Here is a 22,122-nt window from a genome sequence, read left to right on the forward strand (position 1 = left end):
TATATTTGATGTTAAAGGTGGATAAATATCATTAATCAGAATAGAGTTTTATCTAAAGTATTGGAAGGGATCAATATAGTCACATAATTAACTCCATCAATGATTCATGACTCCCTCCCACTACAGAATCCTCATCAAATGACAGTACAACATGCTTTTGAATATTTCTGATAATTTGGAACTCATTGTCTAATGAGAAAGACCCCTTTATGTTTTAGAAATCTAAGAATTATAAATTCTTGCTTGTCTCCCTGATTTCAAACTAAAACCCACTTCCTGTCTCTTATATCATGTTGCCCTTTTTTACTTCATAATTACCACACAGAATAGATCTAATCATTATTATACATGTTAACACTTCATATATTCATTTATTTTTACAAGTTTTTTTCTCATCAAAACTTCTCTTTTGATTGCCTATGGTAAATTGTTTCATTATGGTTTTGCTTCAGTGTTAAGTTATTGACAATTAAATATCTCAAATGAATAATATTAATCCTGTGACACTGACAAGATTATACACCTTAGACTTTCTGGCATTGTGATAACATTTTTAAGAAATTAGATTGTAATATTTTCCCAAATTAATTTCCAGTGAGGAACTAAAAGTATTTTCTTTAGTCACAACAAAAATGACAAATTAAAAAAAATATGTATAAGTTAAATTTTGGCATTTTTTTCCATTTTTTAAAAGGTACTGTGGCTGCAGCTGCTGGTCTTCACCCTGGACAATGCATAATCAAAGTAAATGGAATTAATGTCAGCAAGGAGACACATGCCAGTGTAATTGCCCATGTCACAGCTTGTAGAAAATATAGGCGACCTATGAAGGTAACTGTCCCTTTCATTGTAAAGTTATTTGTCAACTTTTTCTTTCTGAGTAGAAATCCATGCCTACCCTGACTTTAGAACAGGAAATTAACAGAAGAGCACAGTAATTAGATAATAGTAAGATGATGTTAATTTCCTGTTCTAAAGTCAGTTTTAAAGTCAGCATTTCAAGTTTCATATTGACAATACATAAGGATGGCCTTATTCATATGTAACTGGCTATTGTTATTTACATCACAAAAATGTGAGTTTAAAGGATAGCATTCTTTTGTTATAGAATAGAGCCATTGCATATTTAGTGGGTACTTTAAGAAAAACTCCCATTTTAATGTCAGCGTTAACTTCATCATATTAGAATTCTGAGGGTTTGGTATTTTTGCTGACCCTGTAATGCTTTAGAAAATTATATATGAGTTATGTATGTGTGGGAGTTTATAGAATGTCTTTCTGCATCTGAAGGATGCCTGTACTTCTAAGCTATAACACTGTCCTAGAAGAAACTCAATGATTCATGCATTGTAGTTTCTTGATCCTTAGTTAAATATTTATGAGATTAAAAAAGTTAAGAAAATATGATTTTGCTTTTATTTGAAAAGTAAAACTTGTTATATTTAGTAGGAGACTAGTTTGCATGGAAGGGAAACAAGGTGACACAGTGGATAGAGCACCCAGCCTGGAGTAGGAAGACCTGATTTCCAATATGAACTCAGATATTAGCTGTGTCATCCTAGGCAAGTCACTTAACCCTGTTTGCCTTAGTTTCCTAATCTGTCTAATGAAGTGGAGAAGAGAATGGCAAACCACTCCTGCATTCTTCATTTTAATAAACTTTTTGAAATCCACTTTCCCCAAATTTATGGTGGTTATTAAATTGTACTTGGTCCCTACTTGTTTTTTATCATGTCCTAAAATAAGTAAATTACTTCTTTTGAAAATGTTTTTTTTCAGTTATCAAGCATTTATTTCCCCCCTCTAAGCTCCAACCACCCAATGAAAGGAAAGGAAGAATAAATGAAGGGAGGAAAGAAGGACAGAATCTTTCTAATCTTTCTATAAGTATAGTCAAGCAAAGCAAATTGGCAGAATGGTTTTGCTCCTTAATGTTTCCATCATTTTGACCTAGGTAATTAGTTACTCCTTACTTACTATATGAATGCCAAGTAGTCTCATTGTTCTCTTTATATTTTGAATAATTAAGAGCTCTTCATTTAAAAAAATAATTTTTAAGATGTGATTTCTTCATTCTCATAAAAATCATCCAATCCTAGTTAAAGCATGTAAGATTTAAATCAATATCAATAACTCCAAATGTTAATTATAGAAAGTTTATTAATAATCACTTGAAGTAGAAAGAATAATAAGGAAACAGAAGTATGAAAACCTAATTATCTAACAAAAAGAAGACCATGTGATTACATTCTCCTGCCTGGTTCAAAGTCAGTTTCTGCAGTTTCGATCAGGGGAAGAGACAGAGAGAGAGAGAGAGAGAGAGAGAGAGAGAGAGAGAGAGAGAGAGAGAGAGAGAGAGAGAGAAGAAGAGGGAGGGAGGCAGGTTCAATCAGAACTATATCCTATGTATGCATGCACACAGTGTTTGTACTCAACATGAGGATGCAAAGGTAAGAGAGTTCTGGGAGCAAAAATTCTATCCACACAGACAGTTTGATATATAGCATGATTTTTGTTATCAGACTTGCTTTCCTATTCTAGTTGTGCTATATACTACTTATGTAGTCTTGAACAAATTACTCAGCATTTCTGAGCCTAATTTTTTATCACCTTTACACTGAGAACAGTAATACGAAGATTAACTATATGGTTGGGGAAACATAGGTTGTATACCTTAAAGTACTATATAAAGAAATGCTATTTGTTGCAGTTATCCTGTTGAGATTATTGTTGATGTTTAGTCATATCTGACTTTTCATGACCCTATTTTGAGTTTTCTTGACAGATACTAGAGTGATTTGCCATTTCCTTCTCCAGCTCATTCTACAGTTGAGGAATTGGGATTAAGTAATTTACCTAGTGTCACATGGCTAGAAAATACTTGAGACTGGATTTGATTGAGGAAGATATTTCCTGACTTCTAGCCCAGCACTATCTACTATGAAACACAGCTATCACATGTTATTATCCTTCCTCCTCAATATCCTTCCTCCGCATATCAGTTGAAATTTGTCCTGGTTCTACTGAAATGAAGAACAATTTGAACCTAGGTCCAAACTATAGGGGGAAGACCCAGATGGAACAGAGAAATGCATGCATACTTATACATATGTAATATTGTATACTAATGTTACATATAATAAAAATCTAAATGTAATTTGTGGGTATTACAAATATATTCATAATAATTGGTATTAGATACAAGTTTATCAACACAATCAGCTATCCTTTCTACTGAATTTTGCTGAAAATGAAAATTTAGTTGTTATAATTAATTTCAAAAAATGCTATTTTCAAATATATAGTATTTTTCTTCACTAGATCTTTTCCTGCTTTAGAAATTTTAACAGTAGCAATATCTATTTAAGTTTTGCTCCTTTTTACTTCTCCAGCTTACATCAAAGGAATTATTGATCAATGAAATGACCAAAAGACAGGGAGCCAGGAGTAAAAGATGAATGAGAGGACCTGAATAATTAATGAACTTTATAATCAGTCTACAATTAAGCAAGGGTTAATCAGATATTTTAGTGATTTAAGGGAACATGATATTCATGGTGCTAAAAGAATAAATAGATATTTCAGATAAATACTGGAAAACATTTCACTACTATCACTTAATAGTTTTATCACTGTAATATCTGGAAAATGAATTCAAATTTTAAGGTGATTCAATATCTGGCACTTTCTTGGTAACAATTTTACCCTCTGCTTTCTCTAAAGAGGACTAGAATTACTGCTTTTATTACTATTTTTCAGGAAGGAATTGTATTACAAGGATAAATAAAGAATACAAGGTAGATAAAATGATGGTTGATTCCAAAAAGCTAACTCTGTTGAAATACATGGTAGTAGGAGCTGGGTTAAGATATCTATATCATTATATATCATGCCATTATCAGTGGATTCTCAATATATCATTGATGTTATGTTTTAAAACTTTATGATAAAGATATTATATTAATTGTAATTGAAAAATTTCACTATACAATTTTAAAAATAAAATATTTAACTTGTTATAAGTTTCTAATATCTATTTTTTTCACTACTCTTTGGTATAAATAATGCTTATTTACCTTTTTCACATTTTCATTCTTTTAAACTCTTGCCTTCCATGTTAAAATGAATACTGTGTATTTGTTTCAAAGCAGAAGAGTAGTAAGAACTAGGCAATAAGGGTTAAGTGACTTGATCAAGGTCACATAACTAGGAGGTATCTTAGGCTAGATTTGGACTGAGGACCTCAAACCATATACTTTTCAAAACATGAAGGAAATTTCATTTTCTATTGTGTGGTTTTGTTCTACATCCCTGCATACTTTTAAGAAAGAATGCAATAAGAAAGCATTTACACTCTTTGAAATTCTTTTCCCTTTCAGCAAGATTCTATACAGTGGGTCTATAACAGTATTGAGAGTGCTCAAGAGGATCTTCAGAAAACAAACTCAAAACCTCCAGGGGATGATGGAGGGGATGCTTTTGATTGCAAAGTAGAAGGTATGACATTTCCCCTCAAAACATTCTTTTTTAGTTTGTCTTTATCTCATAAATCTAGATCCTTAACAAAAATCCTTCAATGAGAACACCTTATTTATTGTTGTTATTGTTCACTTGTGTCAGATGCTTCAAGGTCCTATTTGGGGTTTTTTGTTTGTTTATTTGCTTTGGCAAAGACACTGGAGTGGTTTGCCATTTTCTTCTCCAACTCACTTTATAGAGGCAGAAACTGAGGCAAACAGTATTAAATGACCTTCCCAGAGTCACCAAGTTATTAAGTATTTGAGGCCAGATTTGAATACATGATGATGAATTCTGAAGGAGGTTTTGGATTTGGACTCATGCTGGCCAGAGCCATCCAGATCTTCCCCTGAGATTTCTCCCTCTCTCTGACCTGTTCCTAGACTCCCGAATTAATAGCTAGTTAGCTGAGGTATAGGGATAAGCCAGCAACTGGCCAGAAGAGGATTTAAGGCACTCAGCCTTGAACCCTGAGAACTTGGGGGACAGTTAGGCAGAGGAGACCAGTGTTAGGGTTTCCTACTCCCCCCTTTCCTTGCCTGACACCCCATCTCTTCTTCCCTGTGTGAACACAAATAAATTGTTTGCTACTTTAGAATTAGGTTTGGTTGGTTTCTGACACTAGGAAAGGGGAGAGAAGATTTGGGGAGAATCACATCTCTCCCCAAAAGGGGAAGGTTAGCTCAGGATCCCAGGGATCCAAACTGCCTATCCCAAGGAACAACATCTCTCCTTGATAGTGGGGTGACCCCAGGTTTCTGAAGGGAAGTGACAGTAGGTGTCTCCCATCTCTTAGAACTATTCTCTTAGGAGACATATTCCCTCTGTCAGGGGGACAAGACTTGGCTATCTCCCAGAAAAAGAGAAAGAAAGAAGAATCTTCTTTCTCCCTCTTTCCCCATTTCCCTCTCTTCTTTTCACCTGTTCCCCCTCTCAAATCCTTCTATTACATAGCAAATCCTTCTATTACATAGCAAATAACTTCACTGACTTTTTCAAGAAAACCTCAAACATGTGTTGGGAAAGCTGGACATAGCATAAAAAAATATGCTGTGATCTGTGTTAAGCAGTATAGATTTAAATAGCAATTCAAGACAGTTTCCACTTTCAGGAAACTCACATTTTAATTGAGGTTACAATATACATATAAGAGTTTTAAATTACAAATCAGATGTAAATTTCTTGTGGTCCTTAGGATGAAATGACAAAGCAGAGGTAATGAATTTACTTGAATACTGTTTCCATGAGAAAAACATGTCTGTTTCTGATGTTGAGCCATTTGACAATACCAAGGTCCCCATGAGAATGTAGAGAACAGGCATTATTTCATTCCTTGTAATTATATTCCCATAGCCTACTATAGAGCCTGGTACTTAGTGGGGATTTAATAATCCATATAAATTTATTTTCACATTTTCCCTTATGATTCACTACTATATTATTAACCATTTGGAGTTTCAACTTTGAAGATCTTCTAAACTTGAACATAGCTGTAAATGCTAGCTGAAAAATTAAGTGTGACATTAGAAGAAATTTAATTAAGACTAGAAGAAATCCCCTTTGTTTTAGGAAAAGCTTTGCATGAAGAATGATGTCTTGATAGATACATCTTGCATAGAAAAATGCAATTAATGCAGTCAATCAACAAGTATTTATTAAGTTCCTATTATATGCCAGAGGTGAATATGGAGAATTAAGGGAGAACTAGTGTCTCTAGTTGTGAGGGATTGTTAAGATCTCTTCAGGACCATTTAGGCAGTTTGGCTAAACCAGGTGGAGGGCCACCTATAGACCTCAAACCTGTTGAATTGAGGGGGGGGGGTGCTGTCTACCCCTGGCATGTGAAGAGTTCCCATGATGGAATGGGTGGATGAGAACAATTTGTTACAATGGCCGTGAAATGGTCTAAAGTATGTGCTGTATAATGCCTACAAAGTGATTATTTATCAAAGGTGCCAGGATTATCTACTGTATCCCAAGACATCACCAATCCTCTTGATTTTTGTCTTGCCACTGAATTTGATTCTGGAAGAGACAATGAGGCTGATGACTTTATGCAACACACCCTCACTTAAATCCAATTTATATACAAATCAAGACATTACTATATGGTATCATTGGTTCTCTTTGTGTTTGAAGAACAAAAACTATGTACCAGAAACTATGCCAAGCGCTTGGAATACAAAGAAAAAAATTAAGTGTTTATGAGTTCCTTTTGGTCTGTAAACAATATGGGTGAATGATTTCCTGATTACTTTGTAAAAATCATTTCACAGGGTCTATATGCACAATGCTTCATGCTAGACTCTAGGGAAATAAAGATGAAAATGAATTCCCTTCCTCTAAGTGAGCATGGTTGTATTGGAAATAGTCACAGATTTAGATTTCATATGGCCTATCTATCCTCCCACTGCCCATAAAAAATCAGCTAAGGAGAGACCCAGCAAGAGTACAGGTTACATATATATTATACATATATATACATATATATTACATATATAACAATGCTACATAGAAGTGGCAAAGTTAGAATTTAAACTCAAGACCTATTGATTCAAAATCCAGCATTCTTTACTGTTTACACTATTGATTTCTTTTTCTCTATTTTTTTTTGCCTTTCATATTCATTTGCCACACAGCTACCAGGTTGATAAATAGTTATAAATAAATAAGTTATAATAAAGAATAAATAGTTATGACCATGTAATCTCTTTACTGAAGTAGTTTCAGTGGTTCCCTTTTGCTTTTCTGAGACAATACAAACTCTCAAGGATAATATTTAAAGCCTTTTACATGTAACATACTAAAACTAGTTTCTGCCAGATGCCAATAAGGATACATATGATTTCCAGTGGATATCATGCTGTAGACATTCAGGATTCCTTCTAAACTACTAATATTTTTAGGACAGTCATCATCTGACCTAATTTTGATTGATGCCTGTGTGCATCTGTTGCCATAGTGATTCTACTTTAAGTAGTTTCTTAACTAGATGTCTATTGATTATTCATTCCTCCTCCCACATAGTATATGATGTTACCTAGTTGCAGGGACTTAAGTATTTGGTTTGTTCTAATGGATAGGGAAGATGCTGCTTGATGAATTGCCTTTTATATATACATATATGTATGTATCTTTGCATATCAACATATTTTTTAATAATTTTTTGCATTTTGTCATACATGTTCTCTTCCTTCCTCTCATTTCCTCCTCCCCAAGAAGACAAATAATATGATATAGGTTATATTTGTGTTATTATAAAACACATATTTCCTTATTTAGCATATTGTGAAACAAGATGCATATCAGTTATACTAGAGAAAAATTCATGGCAGAAATAAAGTGAAAAATGGCATGCTTCAGCCTGCATTTGGACTCCAACAGTTCTGTCTACAGCTATCTATCTATCTATCTATCTATCTATCTATCTATCTATCTATCTATATCTATCTATCTATCTATCTATTTGTCTGTCTATCTTTTTTTGGTGGAGTCTTAAAGCTCCATTTTTGATATGCCATATTTTCCTCATTAATAATAATACTCCTTTTGAAAGTAATTCTATGTACTCCCCATTTCCTATCACATTTGCTTGTCATCATAGCGAGACAGTTTAGGGTGGTATAGAAAGTATTGAAATTCAAATCAGAAAATCTGGGGTTGGGGTTATGGCTTTTTGACATCTTAGTAGTATGGTTTTAGGCACTTAATATCTTTGAACTAGTCTCATAATCATTAGAATAAGAAAGTTAAACTTATATATAGTGGCTGATTAAATTAGTTTTATGACATTAATGAGAGATAAGCATCATTGTTATTATTCAAACAGTATTAACTCTTAGCTTGGAGTAATCAAAAAGGTTAAATTTGGAAGAATCTTTTGAGTAAACCATTTAATATCATTCAACCTCAGTTTCTTCTTACTTTCTGTCTTAGTATCATTTAAAAAATAGGAGAGTGGAAAGGGCTAGATATTAGGGGTTAGGAGATGCTGCTTGATAAACTGCTATAGAGCCATATATATATGTACATATATGTATATAAAACTTTTGTATATCAATATGACTTTTGTATTGGTTGCTTGGCTAAGATCATAGAGCTAGGAAGTGTCTGAAGCCAGATTTGAACTTGAGGCTTGACACTTCTATACACTGTGCTATATAGCTGCCCCAAATGAAGAGTTTTAACTATGTGACATCTAAACTCCTTTCTACTTCTAAAAAAAATGTAATCTTATAATCTTTTTTTTTGATTCTATGAATTTCATGATATGCATATATACTCTTAGCAAAAGAATTATCAAGGAAAATTACCTAACTTTGGGATAGTAGATTTCATATGTATGTTTACTGAAGATCTCTTGAATTTAATTTATTTGATTCTAAGAAAACTTTTTGCTCAGATTTGACTGGATTAAAATTTTCCTTTACTTTAGAAGTAATTGACAAGTTCAATACAATGGCTATCATTGATGGGAAGAAAGACCATGTGAGTTTGACTGTGGACAATGTTCACCTGGAGTATGGTGTTGTATATGAGTATGATAGCACTGCCGGCATAAAATGCAATGTGGTAGAAAAAATGATTGAACCCAAAGGCTTCTTCAGCTTGACTGCAAAGGTATGAGAATTCTTGAGGCATATGGGGTGATAGGGAAAAAAGAAATTAAAATAAACCTTTTTTTTTTTAAACTCCTACCATGTAAAAGTTTAAACTTAAAGCTTTAATTTTTTTTTTTTTTAGGATTTGAAACCAGATCTCTTAAAGCTTTAATTTTTAAAGTTATTTCATTTATATAAATATTTTTATTTGGTCAACATTAACTTTTTATTCTATTACTCTCACCCATGACTGTGTATACTTTTTTTATTCCACTAATCTACTTTTTTTCTGTTTTAAATGGTAACAGAAAAGTTTGAGAATTACTACTTCATCTTATAGGGCAAGACCTCATCAGTGAATTCCCTTTTATTCCCATTTAAACTCTCTACAGAGAATATTCAGAAATTTCAAATTAATAAAACACAATTAGATAACATATCTCTTTTTTAGTTATTTATTAAAATATTTTGGATTAAAAATGACCACCACCTTTTCTGTTAATAATTTTGGTCAATTAATTGATTCAATTATGCATTTAGCAATACAGATATGAGACTAGGTTATATTTATGGTTTTATGTATAGAAAATGCTCTTAGATTAAGGAAACTCAAATTTTATTCCTGAGAAGAATAATTTCATATTATTACTTGTTTTCTGATAAGTAACATCAAACATTCTTCTGCAATATTTGTAATTTTACATTTAATTGTAAATTTTGTGATTCATGTATTAAAGTTATCATTTCATGATTAAAAATCAATTGAATAATTACCTAATAAAGTGAAATTTGTGGTTTAGAATAACAACATATCTTTAGATTTCCTTATAGAGTGATTGCTTTTAACATTTATTATAAATTATGAGAATGATTGGGTTTTAAATATCAGACAAAATAATTTTCCATATTCTTAACTCTCTGTATATGTTCAGTTGTGGAAAGGGCAACTTAATCAGAAGATAAAAATCCTGGAAGCAAAAAGATCTGAGTTCAAATTCTAACACTTGTTTATAGACAATGGGCAAATAATTTTTACCCTCATTTAGAAACTATGTAGAATAGGAATAATAATCTATTAGTTAATTAATATTTATTTTAATAACAAATTTCCATGTTAGTTTTCCCAAGGTATGATCCATAATGTCTCCTTCCCTTCTTCCTTCCCTCCATCCTGGAACTGATAAACAATTCAATCTGCGTTATACATGTATCATCACATAAAACATTTCAATATTATCCATTTTTCTAAGTAAATAATCATAAAACCAAAACTCCAAAACATATACCCAAATAAAGAACTGATAAATCATATGTTTTCATCTATATATCTATTCCAACAGTTATTTCTCTTGAGGTAGATAGAATTCTTTTTCATAAGTTCTCAGAATTGTATTGGATCATTGTATTGCTATTAGTAGCAAAGTCTATCATATTTGATCATTCCACAGTGTTGCAGTTACTGTGTGTAATTTTCTCCTGGTTCTGCTTATTTCACTGCATCAGTTCATGTAGGTCTTTCCAGCTCTTTCTGAAATCATCCCCAATTTGTTCAGCCATTCTCCAACTGAGCAACAAGGGCTAATACTCTCACTTTCTACATCAGGTTGTGTGTGTGTGTGTGTGTGTGTGTCCATCTGTCTGTATGTTTGTGTGAGAATTAATGTTTTATTGTATATTGTATAAATGTCAACTATCCATAGCCCCTTCTAATGACTTGTCATGGCAGGGATGTGTGATGCTGGGCTCTCACAGGCAAACCCAAAGGAAAGAAAGCTCTAGTTAATCCTATTAAGCTAGGTAGGGATAGGCTCATCATCAGGTTGGTTATAGGGTAATGCATTTTTTTTTTGGCCACAGCATCTATAGAAGTTATTGAGTTAGAATGATTTACTTTTGCAGAAGTGAAGGGAGTAATTGCATTCATAAAATTAAAAATTTTAGACTCACCCAGCCCTGTGATGACAGCACATGTTATTTCTGCAATCCCTCTTTCTTTTCTCCACTGTACTCACTCCCCCCCCCCATATTTTATTTGTGATTTCTTGTATATCATGCCCATAACATTGAAAGAACATAGGGGGATATCTAGGTGGCTCAGTGGAATGGGAGTCAGGCCTGGAGAAGGGAGGTCCTGGGTTCAAAAAGTCTCAGACACTTCCTAGCTATGAGACCTGGGCAAGTCACTTAACCTCCCTTGCCTAGCCCTTACCACTCTTCTGCCTTCGAACCATTACACAGTATTGATTCTAAAATGGAAGCTAAGGGTTAAAAAAAAGAAATAAAGGGCATAGGACTTGGAATGTCAACCAATGTGAGACTGTAAATTTTCTATTTGTCATACTTGTCTATGGGTATCATTGAGTGTCTAGTTCAGAGACTTTAGTCAGTTATATTCACCTGACATTAACAAGACCTCAGGTTTACTTTGGATATATATGCCTAAATAATTTTAACACATATTTCCTCCTTGTATAGACAAGGAACTTGGTTCTTGGTTTTACTTCATATGTCTCTGATGTTTTTTTTAAAATATGTAGATACAGAATAAATACTGTTACTGAATAATTTTTTTTCCAATTGGCATTCATTGTAATTTAACTTTGAAAAATATGTCCTCCTTGGGAAAAGTGGATCCTTAATTTTTAAATATTGTATTATAAACCCCAAAATTTACTTAAAGGAATATTCTACATTTGGAAGTGGGAAGTCTGTGTTAGTTTAAGTCTCCTATCCAGGTCTACAGAGTTATTAACCAAATAAATAATAGTATGTTAAAGGTTTGAAAATGAAATGAACTTTAGACATTAATTTAAAACTCAGGTATATTAGAATTTCCTACACTGTTAATTTCATTTCATTGTAAATACTCATGACTTAATCAAACCTAAATGTTTAAACATCTATCCTAGATATGCAGCAGAATTACTTAAATATAAAAGCCACGTTGGGGTATTGAAAATGTTTAATCATTTATGCTATAATGAGAAAGATATTATTTTCTCTTTGCTATGAATTCTAGTCTATGCGTTTTCTTTAATCATTGAAAGAAAATGATTATAAGTACATCTTTTCTAATTAAAATTTATAATCTTAAATTATAATTATATATGATATATAACATTATATAATGTATAATATAACAATATAAAATTGTAATGATCATCCATTATCTTTATTTGTCCCAACAGTATTGGCTAGATGTGCAGTCAAAGACAATCCTCATCCTTCATAATATGAGCCATCAGACATGTGGATTGATTGTTGTTCAACTTATTTTTAATATATATACTTCATGCCACCTTTAAACAAATATGTGTGAAATAAAGCTCTCTTGTATTACTAAGTGATAGCTGTTCAAGTTGGTTGATTTTACTGACTCATTTTGTTGTTTTTCCTACTATAGATTCTCGAAGCTCTGGCCAAAAGTGATGAACATTTTGTGCAAAACTGTACTAGTTTAAACACTTTAAATGAAGTCATCCCCACCGATCTCCAAAGTAAATTTGGCACCATTTGCAGTGATAAAATTGAGCACATATGTAGAAGAATATCCAGTTATAAAAAGGTAAAGATCTGATGAAATTTTAATGCAGAAATTAGTTGATTGGAAAAAGTTTATTCAACTGTTTTCTTTTACGAATATTTGGTAGTTTATGGAAATTTTTGATGAAACTTGCTACCTAGACGTGGACAGGATTGAAGATATGAAAGAAGACATACATTTCTTTTTTAATAAACCCTACCTTCTGTCTTGGATTGATTCCAAAGCAGAAGAGTGGTAAGAGCTAGGCAATGGGGGTCAAGTGACTTGCCCAGGGTCACACAGCTGAGAAGTGTCTGAGGTCAGATTTGAACCTAGGACCTAGTCTCTAGGCCTGGTTCTCAATCTACTGAACTACCCAGCTGCCCCCAAAACGTACGTTTTTTAGACAAGAACAATATGGATATTTGTTTTGTTTAATTGCATATTTATTACCATGGTTTTGCTTTTTTTCCTTAAAAGGGGGAGAGTAGGACTTAGAAAGAAGTCTAATAATAGGTTCCCAGCTCCCCTCCCAAAGAAAGAGGAAATGAATAAAAGAGGGAATTTAAAGTGTTTTCAATTACTTTTAAGTAAATGCACAGAGAAAACCAGAATGATGGTGATAGGAAATCCAAACAAACAAGACAGATTTAAGTTACTGTTTGAATTTATTATATAATGAAAAGGAAACTTGAGGTGTACCTTAGAAATTCATCTTTTCATGTATGATCATCTTTTTCTTTTCTATTTTATATATAAAAATGCTAATTTTATTCATCTTTGTGGACTTCAGAAAAAAAAAGATATGCAATAATATTAGTGTTAATTTCCCATATTGCACTCTTAAAATTCCATCTGTTTAAAAGTATACCTTTGCTTTTTGACACCTTTTCACAAGAACTATTGGATTTAAATTAACTCCTTATTTCTGGGAATATCCCACCAATGTTCCTTCTTGGATACAAATGATAGGAAACACTCTCTAATTTTCTCTTCCAACACATGAAGCTTTTTTGAAGATAAGATAAAAGCATACACATGCAAAACACAATTGCTCTACTGTTTCTCTAAGTTAAATCTAGGAGAAAAAAAATCAAGCCACTTTACAGATAACTGATATAAGATAACAAAGTAGTAGAAGTTTGAAATTCTCATAACACAAAATCTTGTGTGAACTCCATCCTTGGAATTCTGGAATGTGCCATCTATTTCCCCCTTTGTTACTATGTCCATTGCTTGGCACCTCTTTCTTGGAATGGGAAAGGGAAGTAAATGTATTTGGTATAATTAAAAGAAATAGCTTAGATCTGGATCTAACCTAGGCTTTTACAGAATTTTTTTTTTATCCAGCAGGCATGGTGCATGCTGTGTTTAGGCTTTAGAGCAGTGGGATTCACTAATGTGAACTGATAATCACGTCTGAATATTTCTCCCCTCCCCCAAACACACATGGAGACAGAGAGAAGAGGAACTTTTTTCTGCCCGCAGCACAATACATTATATATTTCTGTTGGGTAGAATAAACATTTGTTGAGTTGAGTGAGAATTCATTTTTTATTCTTCCTAAAATCAGAACCAAGTATCCCTCTGTTATTGCTTAGTGATACTCACTAATCCTGAATGGGTGAAGCAGACCTGTAATTCTTAAAGTTCTAAAAAAGTATTTGAACAAAGAAATCATATATCTCTTGCTGCTTGGATTGTTTGTAGATGTGCCCCACTGAGTTAGTTCTCTGTGTTCTTAGACTCTATTGATATTCCTGGTTTCTTTTTTGTTTCTTGATATTTTGTCCTATTTTACCCCCTTCTACGTTCTATAGATTAATAATCAGAAAAGACCCATAGAGAATTTAATCATGATACAGACTTTTGTTCTGCTTCTTCCTTGGTAATAATAGCTCTCATTTGCAAAGCATGAAGCATTTACTCAAAATTGTTATTATAAAAACACTGCAAAATAGACAATATAATTCTTCATTCTGAAGATGTGCAAACTAAGGGTCCAAGAGACTCATCAGTTTGCCATATAGTTGCTTAGTCACATGCATAACAAGTCTAAAAGCTGAGATTTTAACTAGATCTTTTGATTTCAAGTTTAGTATTCTTGTCACTATACCACAGAGCCTGAGAACTTCTCACACATATAAAAATAACGTGTGTGTGTGTGTGTGTGTGTGTGTGTGTGTGTGTGTGTGTGTTTGTGTAGGCATCAATATCTATGATTTTATCAGTGTAGGAAATTCCCACTGCTAAACTCTCTCACTGACATGAAACAGCAACTTACTTCTAATATTCTTTCAGAGTTGTTCTTGTGAATTGACTTGTCCATGATTGAGACCTCACCCAGCTAACATGTGTCAGAGCCAGGAAATGAACTCAGGTCTTTCTGCAAAGAAGGCCAGCCTTCTCTCTACTTTGTCATGCTGCTTTGTCACAATAAGTACAACTAACGATAATAGAAAAAAATAAAGTAATTGAAGTACATGAGAGAGGTACAAAGCAAGTAATGTGTGTGATCTGAAATGGAAAAAAATTACTGACTCTGTAGGTAAGGACATACTTAATGGATGAGGCAAGATTTTAGCTGCTTTTTAAAGTCTAGGTAGGATTTCAATAGATGGAAGAGGAGAAGGAGTTACATTCCAGGAAGATAGACAAGCATATAGGAGGAAAAGTTTGGAAAGAATAGTATATATAAGAAAAGACTGTAGCAAATTGTTTAGTTTTACCATAGCATATGGAATAACATGACATTAGATGATGAAAACTCTTGAAGGAAGACTGTGGAGTTTTGAATTTCATATTTTAATTTCTGGGGGGGGGTGGAATAGAGGGCATTGAAATGTTTTAAGTAGTTGAATATAAACTCCAATATTGTGTCTACTTGTATATTGTGACAAGGAAATCACTTTAAAAGACTGATATATATTAATTTAAGGTCGCCAAGGAATTCAGCTATGTAATTCCTAAATGAAAACTCAAGTCAGTCGTCAACCTTTTATGGAGTTTAATTACAAACAGGATGAAGAAAGGTATTAGAGATAGAGAGAGAGAGGGAGAGAGAAAAGGGGAGAAAAGGGAATAGGGCTTAAATACCCCTTCTGTTTAGGCTGGGCCAAAAGGCCCAAGCCCTTAGATAGCTGGGGCAAAGAAAGGAGATCAGTCCCTATTACTCACATGACCAAAATGGAGAAACAGTCTCAGGGGCCTCCACCTCCAGACTCCTTCAGAGCCAGCTTCTCAGAGCACAACCTCTCCAACCAACCAACCTCCTGGTCCTCAGACCCTCCTATCTTTAAGGAAAACATCCCAAGTTGCCTCCCCTCAGTTCTCACATCTACCAATCACTGTCCATGTCTTCCCTGTGCCAATGGTGGCTCTAGCTTAACCCAGGACTGCCCAGAGGTCTGTGGCTTTGCACATGTCTGTTGAAGGTCATATTCTCAAATAATTAAATCTTGATCCTTTGCTACAGCCCTTCCTAAATCCTGTTACCCTGAGTAGGGTAGAGATTGGAATAATTAAATTTTGATCTATGCTGCAGCCCTTCCTAAATCCCGTTAGGACTGAGTAGGGTGGAGATTGTAATTTCCAAGACCTGGTTCTGTCATTCCAAGTATCTCTATTGTATCAATTCTAAAATCAATCATGACTCAAAGAAATTCCTGTTCTATGCTTAAGCATAGGTCAAAGCCCTTTCCATTGTTCAGCAAAAGGTTTCTGTCCTAAAGTAATCTTAAGAAGGGAGGAGGAGGAACCTCCCATGCCAATGGGGTTCACATTCCAATAGAGTTCCCACTATCAATAGGAAATTTTTCAAGTATGAAATTTCCCAATGGTGAAATTTCCAACATTTATAAGTCTAAGAAATTTTAAGGTTTATAATATGGGAGACATGAAGATAAAAATAAAAATAGTTCCTTCAAACAACTTTAATTTACTATGATGTTTGATTAGTGTATTAAAAAAAAGATAAAGAGAGAAGTTTTGTGCCCCAATGGAAAGTTTGAACTTTCGGTATGGAGAGGGGGAAAGAGAGAAGAACCCCCTCATTAAAGTGGGGTTCAGGTGAGATAGAAGATGTAATGAGTTGGCTCAGAGATAGGAGAGGGGGTTTGAAGATTTTCCCCCTTCTGTCTTCCCTCCTTAGCTAAAGTCACTCTCCTAGATTTGCTCTTGTCCCTCTTGTCCCCCCTCCACCACTCGAGACCAAAGGGTCTCCCCTTGATACGTTCATTCACACTCAGCTTGGGGAACAGATAACTTTTAATGTTAACTCAATCAGATAATACAAAAGGAATAACGGGCAGGGAAGAATGGGAAAAGGAAAGTGGGGAGAAGGGGTACTTGTCTCTATCTAAACCCTTTCCCCTTCCTCCTTGAGTTTGGGGTGAACTCGGGCCTTGGCGGCCTGAGCCCCCTGAGAGAAAGTCAGGTTAGCTCACCCCTGGGCAACAGGAGCTGAGGCAAAGTCTGCTCAGGTTTCTCTTCATAAGTTCATTCAATTGGGAAGTGTTGTGGGGAAGGATTTCCAGTCACCAGCAGGAAATATGGGTAACCCTCAGGAGAAAGTCTTTTACCCACCTTCTCTCTTTGGCTTCTCAAGACTGAGAGACCCTCACTGCTCTCCAGCCAGAGTCTCCTCCTCCTCCTTTGGAATCCACTCCTGGGGCCCCTTCCCCATCTAGGTGATCAATTTCACATACTCTTCAGTCTGGCACTTTTCTCTAGTGCCAGCCTCTGACACATTAGTAAAGTACTAAAGTTATTAAATTAATAAAATATAAAAAATAAAGGCAAAGAAATTAGGGGGACAGGCCAGTTAAGAATGGCTTCATGTCTAGGAGAAGCTGGCTTAGGAAACAAATTACTACATTTGATTTTGACTCTTATAAAGATTAAAGCTGAGTGGAATCATTCAAATGTAGATGTCCTATAGACAGTTGGAGATGCGGGTCTAGAGATGGACAGGGAGACAAGACTGGAAATATTTCATCAACATTCATTTTGTTCTTTATATTTGAAGATATTTTCAGTATAAACAGTCCTAAATCATATAAAAGGGCAGCTACATAGAGCAGTAGATAGAACGATGGCCTGGAGTCAAGAAGACCTGAATTAAAATCTGGCTCAGACATTTAATAGCTAGCTGTATTACTCTGGACAAGTTACTTAACCATTCTTGCTTTAGTTTCCTTCTTGGTAAAATGAGCTGTAGAAGGAAATGACAAAACCACTCCAGTATCTTTGCCAATAAAACCCAAACTGGGAGTCACAAAGAGTCTAAAATGACTAAATGACAATAAAACCATATAAACACATACCCTTGGTAATGGTGTTAGAAATCTAAAATTGTACCTCACGTAATCTTTGTTATAATTCATTTTTATTTTTAATTGATACATGAAGACAATTTTCCATCGATTTAATTTCCTTAACCTTTTATGAATTGCATTTTGTTGAGTTTAGATGAATTTAGACTAATTGAACATCTCTTCCTTTTTTGGAAGACAAGATTACCAAAGAGCAGAGAGAGAATTTCAAGGAGCTTTGCAGAGTCTGATCATTTGAATTCAGTTAGAATGTTTGTGATTTTGCCCTGTGTACAAAATAATATGACTAGGTCTTCACATACCAACCAAATTCATGCCACTATAGATGCTGACATTTTCAATTATATATTTTTAACATCCTCTTTTTTATTTTTTAAAGCATATTGATGTTAATAACATCATTTTATTCCAGATGAACAGTCTACAAACATCCCACTTTCTCTGAGCTAAAATGTATCCATAGTAACCAAAGTCTTCGAATGTCTTAGCTGTTATCTTACTCGAATTACAAAAGTTTTATGTTCTAAAAATGGAAACTAGTAAATTCCTAATGTTTCTATTATCAGGCTTATTGGGCTCATTATAGATTGTTTTTAGACTAGTTCTACAGGCCTTAAATATTTTTCAGCACACATATGAGAGAGATTTGAACCTTACTTGCAACCTATCTAAATCATAACCAAGGATTTATTCATTGTGAAACAGAATGTGCAAGTGATTCAGATAAAAAAAATATGCTGTTTGAAGCAACACTTTCCCCCCAAATTCCATTTGATATGCTTCTTAATTTGGGGTAAATCCTTCAGTTTTAGAGCAATTACATAATTGGTTGGGTATGTGTGTTTGTCTAGGATGCTTTGATTTAAATGTTCAATAAAGCTTCACATGATAATTCTTGTATTCTTCCATGTGTGTATGCAAAACACAGTTATGCAGCCTACATAGATAATGGAATATTATTTGACATTCCAAAGGATGTAAGTTTATAAATTAGAATTGTACTGCCTTGCAAGTCTTGAGATGTAATTTAGGACTAACTAAATCTATCTCATGGATTAAATAAACCCTATACCAGGAGTAACTAGGTGGTAGAGTGGCTGATCTGCAGTCAAGAAGACCTGAATTCAAGTCTGTACTCAGACACTTATTAGCTGTGTGACTCTGAGAAAAGTCACTTAATCCTATTTGCCTCAGTTTCCTCATCTGTTAAAATGAGTTGGAGAAGGAAATGCCAAAGCACTGCAGTGTCTCTACCAGGAAAATCCCAAATGGGGTCACAAAAAATCAGATGTGACTGAAACAATTGAAGAAAAACAACAAATTAATTCCACCTAATCACTGTACAGTGGACCTTCAGATCTGGAATGGGTCTCAAAGGCCATAAAATATAAGCTGGGCAGGAAAACTATAACATCACTAGTAGGATATTGTTTAGCCTCCACTTGAGACTTCCAGGGGTTAGAAACAATCTATTTTTCCAGTCATTTCTTTCCAGTTTGGAACAACTGTAATTATTAGGTAGTTCTTTTGCCATTCTTGTTTCTTATTGCTCTTTATATAGACAAAGTTGGCTTCTCTATAACTTCTAACTAGTGTTCTTGTCCCAGTGCTTGAGATTATAATCTCTTCTATGTAATAGTCCTTTAAATACTTGAAGCCCACTATCATGTTCTCTCTAGTCCTCTCTTCTTCAGGTTAAAGGTTCAGTTCCTTTTGATCTTTTGTGTGAGTCAATTTTATCTCAGCACCTAAGTCTAGTTTCATTCCAGTGCATCAATGTCCTTCTTAAATGTAGTACTCAGAACTGAGATACTGTGGAGATTTCAGCTATCCAGATATATTATCTATTTATGTCTGTTTCTCTTACAGACCAAAGGGGGATATGGAATTTATCTGCCTTAAATAATAATTCTAATCCTGAAAAAATGGAGGAACTAATCATTTCCCATAATCTGACAGGGGTATTGATCTAGGGTTGGAGGGTTTGTCTTTTACTTAATTTTAAATTTGATAACTATATTTTAATATAACTGGGTTCCTTGATTAATTCTTGTATTTTATTTTTTTGCATTTAAAATATTTTATTCTAAGACATGGCTCATAGAAGTCCCAACTGCTCTGTGGAACCTTTCTCATATTCCTAGGAAGCAGATCCCATTCCAGAATACCATTTTCCAACTTGTGTGACTTGAAGTTCCTTATTTCTGTTTCTTTTCCACCTTTTATACAAAATTCTGTCACCAAATTGAGGAATACAGTCTCATTTACTATGTTGTTAGAGAAGAGGGCTTCTCAATCACTGCTTTAACATCTATCTTTAAGGATTACTGTACCTTGCCCTCAGTGAACTATAGTCATTGGAGAACAATGCCCTGTTATCAGATTTTAGCAATGTAATAGACATTTCATATCTATGATTTTTAAACTCTTGTTTGATCATTTTATTCATGAGATTAATTCCTTCATTGTGTTGAGCATCACAGTAATCCATTCTTTGTAAAATGACATATTTTATATATATTTATTTTTAATCCACAGTTTTCACGAGTACTTAAGAATAGGGCTTGGCCCACGTTTAAACAGGCCAAATCAAAAATCTCCCCATTGCACAGCAGTGATTTCTGTCCTACTAACTGCCATGTCAACGTCATGGAAGTCTCTTATCCCAAAACCTCAACATCCCTGGGGAGTGCCTTTGGAGTTCAACTGGACAACAGGAAACATAATTCCCATGATAAAGAAAATAAAGTTTCTGAACAAGGTATGATGACTTTTGTAAATTTGCAAATTTGCTAAAAATCTTAAAACAGCTCATTTTAATTATCCCTAAAGCTTTAATGACTGCATTACTCTTATAGATTCTAATATTGGAGTCCGTGGACTTAAAAAAAAACACTCTATATTTTGATAATAGAATTTCAATATGATTAGTATTCTTATGCATTTAAAAGCATAATGAGAAGTGAGCTATAAATTTTATTAGACTCACAAAGGAATCTATTAAAAAAACTTTTAAGAGCTCTGGGATTTACAAAGTTTGTTAGTTATATACAAATTGTCAGAGGTAGACATTTAAAGAAAAGGATGGATGTACTAATCACTTCAGCCAGCCACCTTGTTTCTTTTCTTGACTGTCTCTCATGGTCCCTGATAGGCAAAGCAACAAACATAGAAAATATAGAAAAACTTTACCCCATCTAGAATTTCAGGTTAGAGCTCAGTATTAGGGGGGCACTTTTTATATTTAGGAAAAGAAGGACAAATAGAGCTTTCTTCACAGACACTGACAGTCCCTTTGCACCATTTGGATATCCAAATCAATGAACTAGCTCAGGAATTAGAAGAGAGAGGGAGAGAGAGACTAAGAAAACTATCCATAGATCTATCAGGCATTCTAGTTATTTTGATCTGTCTTGTAATGGAGGAATGGGGGAAGGCATAATCTGGACAGATTGTATTACTGAAATAATAATAATATTTGACAACAACAATACTGATAAAAGCAATTTCCCATGCCTCTTAAATATTAGTGTATATCCTTTGAAATGATCTCTTGTAATATCTGCTTGTATACTGTTTCTGTGCTGTGAGTCCCTGGAGGGTAGAGACTGTTTTTTGCCCTTGTTTGTATCTGTAGTATTTAGCCCAGTGCCTGAAACATAGTAGGTGCTTACTAAATGTTAACTGTCTAATGACATTTATTAGCATTTTTGATATAGTCTCATTTGAGCTTCACAATAATACTGTGAGGCAGGTACTCTGATTATTCATTTTTTCTTTTTTGGAAAAAGAAATACTCTCAGACTAGCAACTTGTTCAGGGCCATACAACTAATATTGGAGACCCATTTTAAACCTAGACTTATATGACCTCTGACTAAGTCCTTGTTTTCCTAATATGCTACACTGACTCTCAACTCTTAAGTTTGGTAAATGGTTGGCCCCTTTTAAGCTAGCCTGCTTTTTAAAGAGGAGAAAAAATGCTACTATTTATTGTCACACATGGGATTTTTCATGTATGTGCTTCTTAATGGGAGTGTGCATTATAGATGTTCCTTTTTGTAGTAAATAAATAAAATTAGTTCTCATTCATCTTTCATGTTCCTAAGTGTTTTTCACTCTTTTTACTAAAAGCACATAGATGTTGA

General features: G+C 34.0%; 1 protein-coding gene across 1 annotated transcript in view; it reads left to right on the top strand.

The window, feature by feature from the left end:
• Nucleotides 1–22,122, top strand: part of PREX2 (phosphatidylinositol-3,4,5-trisphosphate dependent Rac exchange factor 2) — a 421,865-nt gene that overhangs the window by 235,552 nt on the left and 164,191 nt on the right. The window contains exons 20-24 of the mRNA XM_007487009.3: nucleotides 695–831; nucleotides 4,380–4,497; nucleotides 8,954–9,138; nucleotides 12,523–12,684; nucleotides 20,514–20,736. Coding sequence (XP_007487071.1) covers nucleotides 695–831; nucleotides 4,380–4,497; nucleotides 8,954–9,138; nucleotides 12,523–12,684; nucleotides 20,514–20,736 — 825 coding nt within the window. The remainder of the gene's footprint in view (nucleotides 1–694; nucleotides 832–4,379; nucleotides 4,498–8,953; nucleotides 9,139–12,522; nucleotides 12,685–20,513; nucleotides 20,737–22,122) is intronic.

Source organism: Monodelphis domestica, chromosome 3 (assembly GCF_027887165.1).
Source record: "Monodelphis domestica isolate mMonDom1 chromosome 3, mMonDom1.pri, whole genome shotgun sequence".
NCBI lineage: Eukaryota > Metazoa > Chordata > Mammalia > Didelphimorphia > Didelphidae > Monodelphis > Monodelphis domestica.